The sequence below is a fragment of the Crinia signifera genome, chromosome 5 (genome assembly GCF_055691185.1).
Source record: "Crinia signifera chromosome 5, ASM5569118v1, whole genome shotgun sequence".
Taxonomy (NCBI): Eukaryota; Metazoa; Chordata; class Amphibia; order Anura; family Myobatrachidae; genus Crinia; species Crinia signifera.
The window spans coordinates 169,056,414-169,064,940 of NC_139221.1; the positions used below are offsets into that span (position 1 = coordinate 169,056,414).

At 38.9% G+C, this 8,527-nt stretch overlaps 1 protein-coding gene across 1 annotated transcript in view; it reads left to right on the top strand.

Annotated features, from left to right (window-relative positions):
* ZNF830 (zinc finger protein 830) overlaps window positions 1-7,402 on the top strand; it is a 58,121-nt gene extending 50,719 nt beyond the window's left edge. Inside the window, exons 8-10 of the mRNA XM_083188277.1 lie at window positions 765-845; window positions 2,480-2,556; window positions 6,932-7,402. Of these exons, the coding sequence (XP_083044403.1) occupies window positions 765-845; window positions 2,480-2,556; window positions 6,932-7,103 (330 nt within the window). The 3' untranslated portion in view covers window positions 7,104-7,402. The remainder of the gene's footprint in view (window positions 1-764; window positions 846-2,479; window positions 2,557-6,931) is intronic.
* Window positions 7,403-8,527: the final 1,125 nt, after the last annotated feature.

Below are 8,527 nucleotides of genomic sequence, written 5' to 3' on the forward strand. Positions count from 1 at the left end.
TATTCATCATAATAACCTGTAATGTTTACCTAATATAGGAAACAATCTTTTTTTTTAGACAACATTTTTTATTTTAATTTATATAACATATGTGAGCCACACTGGCATTTTTAGCAGGTATTTTGAACCCACTAAAGAGATGTTTGCACTCAGAGGGTTAATACTTTTCTTTGCAGCTAATTTTATCTCTGTTGAAATGTTAGGAGGAGCAGGATTGCATACCATCTTGGGAGAGAGAGGGTGGGATTGCATACCATCTTGGGGGGGAGAGAGAGAGGGGTGGAAGAGAACAGTTCAGCAATACAAGCTTTATTCTATCACATATCATTACTAGTGTGCCAGACTGCGGGGGGTATTCAATCTCCCGCAGCCATTCCTGATGGGGGAGATAACTGCGGGGGCCCTATTCAATGCTGTCTTCCCCGACAGCATTGAACAGCGGCTCTTGGCAGGATGAGCCCGACTTCACAAGCAGTCAGGCTCGTTCTGCTGAGAATTGACGAGCTCCGGGCCACAGCTCACCGATTTCCGTCCGTTTCTCGCTGCCACGCCCCTGTCTCGACCCGCGGCAGACACATTGATAAATTCAGATACTAAAAGGAAGATAGAGACAGCAGCAGATATACCCAATAATTGATAATCGCTCCTGAAGGCAGTACATTTAAATATGTAGAAATCACCTCATACTACCATGATAAAATATGTAATCGACTACAAATAAATGCCATATTGCTTTCTGTGTATTGATTGTGGTTTCTACGAAGGTGAGGAAAGTTGATGCTCCTAAAGATCAGCTTGATAAGGAGTGGGAGGAGTTTCAGAAAGAAATGCGTCAAGCTAATACTGTAAGTACTAATGTTAATAAGGTCTTGCCATGTATGAATTATGGAAGTCATTTGTTATAATAATATTATTGTTCCTTCCCATGTATTTTGGTTTATCCCACAGTAAGGGCTGCCATGAAGAAGTAAAAAGGAACAGCAAATTATTCCATTTCTTTGAAGTACTTCTTGGCAGCCCAGAAATGCCTTCCCTGTGTTGTCTTTTTCCGGGATCATTAATGCAGAGACACTCAAATGGGAGGAAGGGGAGGACCGCAGTTATATAACCAGAGTGGTTGGATCATGCTAAAAAAAACACCTTTCTTTTTACATTGGGGGAAATAAAATATCCATCTATACGAATAGAAGTACCTTTTTGTGCACTTAACCACTGTTAAAGTTGACATAAAATCAGGGAATTTTTCCACTACATTTGACCTTCTGTCGAACTAATGACATGTTGAACTAATGACCTGTCGCAACACAGAAAGAGTTTACCAATATGTCCCTTTAGTGCTGACTGCTGCTTCTCTCACTTTCAAAAAGGAGTTTACCCAAAAAAAGAGAGCGAAAAACACGATAGTGTAATACAGTTTTTGGTTTTCAATAAATGACAGAAATTGTCTTTAATCGTTTGAGACTCGAACCCTGTGGATTGGTCTACTATTATGTAGACAGTATTGCTGGGGGGGGGGGCGGGCGGGCGGTCGGTCTCATAACCGATTAGCCAGAGATTCAGATCCATACATGATTCATGCATGAGGGAAAAGAAAAACTGGATAGTGCAATACTGCTTTTTTATTTTTAAAAACAAACAAATTTAAAATAATTTTTCAATACAAGGTGTAACAAGGTGGACTCTCACCGAATTGCGTGGTCTACAAATAAAATGCAGACTTTTGCGCAGATGTTAAAGAGGGGGGGGAATCCCAGGCGTCCCTGAATGTTCCCTGACTCCGGTCACACCAAGTTCCTTCCTCCAATGGCCAACGCGTTTCGAAACTAACTGTTTCTTCCTCAAGGCGACCTAGAACCATGTTGACATAGACCCATGTCAACATTTTCCCATGTCGACGTAATGACTGTCTACCATATTGCTGTAGACCAAATGACCGCATCCCATTCAGTCAGTAACATTTTAAATAAGCTTGTAGCATGCGTGTTTATGTACAGATGGAACCTTCTTTAAATAGCCTTCTCTGGATAGCCGTGTGTGTGTGTGTGTGTGTGTGTGTGTGTGTGTGTGTGTATATATATATATATACTGTATGTATATCTATATGTATGTTTGTGTGTGTGTGTGTATGTATGTATGTGTATATATATATATATATATATGTATGTATGTATATATATATATATATATATATATATATATACACACCACATATGGTGCTGATATAATTGCCAAATGAAGTTCGAAAACATAAAATGCAAGTGAATTGTATATATTCAAAATACAGCCTGATGTATGTCATTGTTAACTAGTTTCTCAGCTGTGCACATTGACTCAAGCTGTACTTTGTAACAATGTGTATGCTGAACTGCCTGAGAGCAGAGTAAAATAAACAGTGAAACGTAATTTTTTCATCACTCCTGATACAATGGTCTTGCTTACTGTACGTGAATTTTTTTCCAATGTAAACGTTTTGTTAAAGGTTTCTGAAGCAATAGTTGCTGAAGAGGATGAGGAAGTTCGTTTGGATCGCCAGATTGAGGAGATTGATGAGCAAATGTATGTATTCCTAGTTTGATTTCATAAAATAACTTTATTTTTTCTTATTAATACATTCCAGGTTGAGTATCTCTTATCCAAATATCCCTTATCCATAGTTTCCAGAATGTAATTTATTTATTATTATTTTGCTAAAAGCACTACTGGGATATCTTTAACTGGCACTACTGAAAATATGATATGTAACTGGCACTAAATAAGTGCAAGAAAATGATTGCTTGGCATTTAAATTCAGTGCCTGAGATAGGGCACAGACTTTGTTACATGCTTTGAAACTTTGTTTCATGCACAAATAAAATATATTTGTGTGCATTTCATGTGTGTGAGCTGTTTATACAACATAAATGCAAGATACCGAATTGAAATATAAAAATATTCTGAAATACAGAGTAATTCCTCTGGTCCCGAGCATTTTGGATAAGTGATTCTCAAACTGTACTTATTTTTTTTTTAGTTTTAGAACTTGTATTGCTTAATATATTACTTTTAGTTTTATAACTTTTGTTTATACTGTAGATGTGACATCAACACAAATGTAAAGTGCTGTAAGCTTGTTGAATACTCCTCTCTGTTAAAATCCACTTTATTGAAAGCTACAATTTACCAAGGCCACTCTTCACAGATATTTAACCTTTTTTTTTAAACCATAATATTTGTCAGGAAAGAACATTCAGGCAGGGCACAGATACTGCAATGTTTCGATTTTTAATAAATCGTCATCAGACATAAAAATACATATCAAACACTGACCTCATATCCCCTAAACCATCGTGCACATAATCCACGCTTCCCGCGGCAGAACGTCACCATCATCTGTGCGCGCCACAGTCACACCCGCTACCATGGAAACCCGCATCAACAACCTAGATGCTGTGCCATGGTGATGGACGCTTGACAGTGACGACGCCGCAACAGGTGGGACCGCCGCTCCGGAGGGCCAATGGATCACATATTAAAATCAGAAGAAGGGAGAAACGGCATATCAAGAATACATCATTATAGACCGCATAATAATGCATATAAAGCACATAATGCAAAATGCAACAATATATATTAAATGACACAAAAAAGTGCATTTTAAATTACACAAAAACATCTCAACAAAACACTAGATGCATAATTACAGAAATATACATAGTAAATACATGATGTCATAGGAACACATGGAAGCCCAAATGGTCATTAAGGCCATGAGGAATCATTGTTTTGAGTCGGTGAATCCATCGCGATTCACACTGAAGCAACACCAAGGATCTGTTACCCCCTCGGAGTCTCTGCGGGATATGGTCAATAATAATATTGTGGAGGTTTGCCATACTGTGACCAGCCTGCGCAAAATGCCTTGCCACAGGCTGGTCACTGGCCCCTGATGCCAGGGCAGCACGTATAGCAGTTCGATGCCCCGCCATGCGCTTCCCGCAATGTCCGGTCAGATTTACCCACATAGTGGAGTCCACATGGGCATGAAATCAGGTATACAATAAACCTTGTAGTGCAGGTGACCTTTATGTCTAATGGAGTAATGTTTTCCGGTAAACGGATGGCAAAAACTATCCTCCACTGTCATGCTCCTGCACGTAGTGCAGTTAAGACTCTTAAAGCAGCCATTACGTCTGGCCAAGAAGGTTTTATTACAGGGTTTATTGGGTAATGAGGTCATGTCCGTCTGGACCACCCAGTCCCTAATATTCTTACCTCTAGCGTAGCATGGCATTAGAGAGACATTGGAAAGACCCAAACTCTGATCTGTACTCCACAATGGCCAATGTCAAAATTATTAACCCAGGGCATTTTCTTCTGGACACTGGGACCACTTTTAACCTTAGGGGCCAAAATGATACCCTAGGAATTGTAAGGGCTTTGATCTTGGCTTTCAAAAGAAGATCAAACTCTTATCATCTGACTAAAAAGCTCTTAATCATTTGCTCAATCTGCAGGGCTGCCTCTGACTGTTCGCTACAAATCCTACTTACCCGTATAAACTGAGAATATGGAAGGCCAAATTTAAGTTGCTTGGGATGAAAACTCACAGCATGTAGTATGGTGTTGCGGTCAGTCTCCTTTTTGTACAGGGAGGTAGTAATCCTACCATCAACCAGACTAAAAGAGGAGATGTAGAGGAATTATGTCGACCAATAATGTCGACAAACTCCTGTCCCCCGTCCCCCCGTCCAAATGAGACAGGTGTATAACTGAATCCTGCCAGATATTTAGAGATCAATGAAAAAAATGTCTTGCTCAGCTGTAAACATATACGCATTGGCATACGATGGGGCCACATTGGACCCCATCGCAAAACCTGAGAGCTGCAAAAAGAAACCACCATCATGAATGAAAAAATTGTGCATCAACAACAGTTCTAAAAGCTCACAGACAAAATCCAGTGCAGGACCCGAGTACAGTGGATTACCACAAATTAATTGGCGTACCGCCTGCACACCAGCATCATTAGGTATCACCGTATACACGCTAGATACATCTATACTACAAAGCCAACTGTTGGGAGGAATTTCACCTACTGCCTGTAAGTTGTTGATCAAAGAGATAGTGTCTAGTAGATACTTGTCATGGTGAATAATACACGGTTGCAACAGGGAGTCCAAATATACTGCACTGTTTTGAAACAATGAATCATAGGCAGCAATTATGGGTCTCCCCGAAGGGGTGGTGGCATGTTAATGAATCTTGGGGAGGGTATACATGACCGGTGTCACTGGCCATGTAGGAATCTGTGCCTCCCCCAACTATTTACTAATAACCCCCTCTGTTACTGCCCCTACAATCAAAGTGTGTAGCAGCGCTGTATATTCTATTGTAGGATCCTGTTGCAGCTTGAGGTAAACCAGTGTATCAGACAACTGTCGTTCAATTTCAAGTTGCGGGGAGAGAGGGCCGGGGGAGGACAGGGGTGAAAACTGGGCTCGCCCATGGGAACGCTCAACATTTTGTGGGTGTTACCATGAAAAGGCTAGGTGTCCCCAAGGGACGATACCTGCCTGGGGAGAGTGACTCACCCAGTCTCCATCCTAGCGCTCATAAATAAAAGTCGGTTGAGACGGAGGAGAAATCATTCAATGGTCGATCTTTTTGTAAGTCATATTTCAAAAATTCTAGTACAGAAATGCAACAATCTATAAAGCCTTATTTAGCTTATTTGGGTGCTACCCACTCTGACATTCATTAACAAAGTGCTGTTATACATCACTAAATTATACTATAATCCACATTTCCAAATCCAAATTATATAGTGTAGAACGTCTATTGGATATTGCAGCTGTTACAGAGAATAGCAACCCTGTTGTACAATTTTCAATATTATTTAGTAAATCTTCCATTTTGCATTTGAAAGTGGTTGTGGTGTTCCGAGTATCAAACAATAAGTGTTGTGTAACCGTTTTCCTGTTACAGTGGCAGATACTGTACAGTATGTTTATTTTGCTCACATGCATGCACGCAATGTTTAAAGTACTTGAAGTAGGAAGGAAGGTTAGGGTGTCCATATGGTCTAATATTCCTAATGGGATGAAAGAGAATTAGAATTTTCTATTTCCATTAAATCCTTCAAATCCATATGCAACTCACACACCATCAAATGATTTTGAAAGTATGCGCCATCTGTGCGTAACTCTGACCCTTGCACAACTCTGTGATAGAAACAGGGTGATTGAGACCAGAGCTGATGTGACATGCCCTCTCTGAAAACACCTGGGCATTCCTGCATTTTCCGTGACACTCCCAGAAATTGGGCAGTTACTACCCTCAAACAACGACTTCCTGTCAATCCAACTGCGTCCAGCTTGTGATGAGAAAAACTGATTATTGAATGACTGCACATGCATATGGATCACAGTAAGCATGCGCAAAACCAAACAATCACTGTGTGAATTCACACAACATAACCCCCTTTGTTCCTTCCAGAATGGGGAAATAGAAGTGCAATTATTTCCAACAGTGTTGTGTTTTCTTTAAGTGCCAAAGTCCATTGAGAAGCTCTATATGCTTAAGGTACAGTTTCCTCCAATGTTTGAGGGGAAATTTGATCGGAAGCATAAAAATCACATTTGCTCCATGCATAAATGAATGTTTCTACCACAATGAAAGACTGTAGTTTTGGTACATAACTTATTTTTTATTTTCTATATTTGGTTAACATTGCAATCATTTTGTAGTCCTTTCTAATTCTAATAAACCTAAGCTTTAATGTCTGAAATATATAGTCAAGTTGGTCTGTCATTATGAAATGATCTGCCACAATGTGCCGAAGGTTACATGTAGAATAATTTCATGTGATTATTAATGTAAAAAAAGTATATACAGTAGTTCCTTATAATTTATGCACCTTACTCAATCATCTTTTTCTTGATTTAATTTGTAGTGAATGTTACCGTCGAATTGAACATTTAAGGAACCGCAAAAATATATTACGTGATACATTGATAGAATCTATGATATCCAAAAGCAAAGAGGAGGAAGATGTTGAAAAATATGATGGGGAAATGCTGCCAATGCTTTCACAGAACTGGCGTGAAAAAGGGGCGTTTCTTTAGCCTACTTGTGAAAACTGTTCATTTGTGTTTGTGTGTAATATTCGTAGTACTAGAAACTTTAGGGGAGCCTTATTCAGTCTTTCCAATAACACACAAATTGTAAATTAGCAATTTGGATTACAGCTTGAATACAATACCTTCACTGGCTCCTCTATTATTTAAACGTTACCATAATATATATATTTTTTTTATCACATAATCAATATTTTGTAGAATAGTTTTACAGGTTTGTTTTTCTAGTTGTCAGTATGTATTTGTGTTTTGTTTGTACTGCAATTTCATAAATTATTTTAAATTACGCACTAAGGGGTCTATTGGTTAAATAGCTTTTCTGCAGTGTTTCTGTGGTATCTACAGTGGTATTTTTATAGGTAATACTTTAGAATTATTAAATGTTTCTAGTATTTTGTGTGTGTGTGTGTGTGAAAATGCTGGTCACTAGAGTGATTTTTAATAAAGTCAGGAGTGCTGCACCTGCATCTCAATATACATACATACACAGTCACTTTTAGGCCAGCACTCCTCAGCTATCACAGCTGCAGTGGTGCCTTCCCTGGTCTCCCAATAGCAAGGATTCCAAACACATCCAACACTATGGGCTACACTCACTTATTCAAGAAGACTCGTACAGCAGGAGTATAGTCAATGTTTCGGAGCTTCTTTATTAACACTCCGTCATCAGGACACAAAAAATGACAATAAAACATGACTTGTATACATACCTGAACCCCTAGTGCACAAGGACTTCCGGGATGCTCAGTTGTCGGCGGCACAATGTGATGACGCCATCAACCAGTTCCTGCTGTCACGGCAACCACCTTATACAGCGTCCTGGTGACGCATCCACGTACTGTCTCCATCCTACACTAGGTCACCATGGTAACCTCTGTAACCAAACTAACAAAGTTTAAAAACAAGGATGCAATAAACGACATAATAGCACATTAATAACAGTGCTTAATGGACTATTAAAGGAATATTCAAAGCATTTTTATACAGATACTATTGAATACATATTTGCTCGAGAATGAACTGTCGCATAGTACATAACATCGGGTCCAATCACAACATAATGCAAAAATGTACAACATGCAACAAAATACACAAAAAAAAATATATATATATATATATATATATATATATATATATATATATATATATAGATACATCACAAAAAGATAACGTTTAGATAAAGCAATGTAATCCATGTGCCTCGTTTAGACCACCTGGCGACAAAGTCCCCAGTCTTTGGATCCAACAAGCTTCGCTCCTTAGGAGCTTTAAAGATCTATCCCCTCTCCTCAATGATACAGGAACATAATCTATAATCATCGATTTTAAAGAAGCTACACTATGTTTGGCCTAAAAAAACTGCCATGCCAGTGGCTGATCACTGACACCTTTATCATAAGCTGCCTTAATTG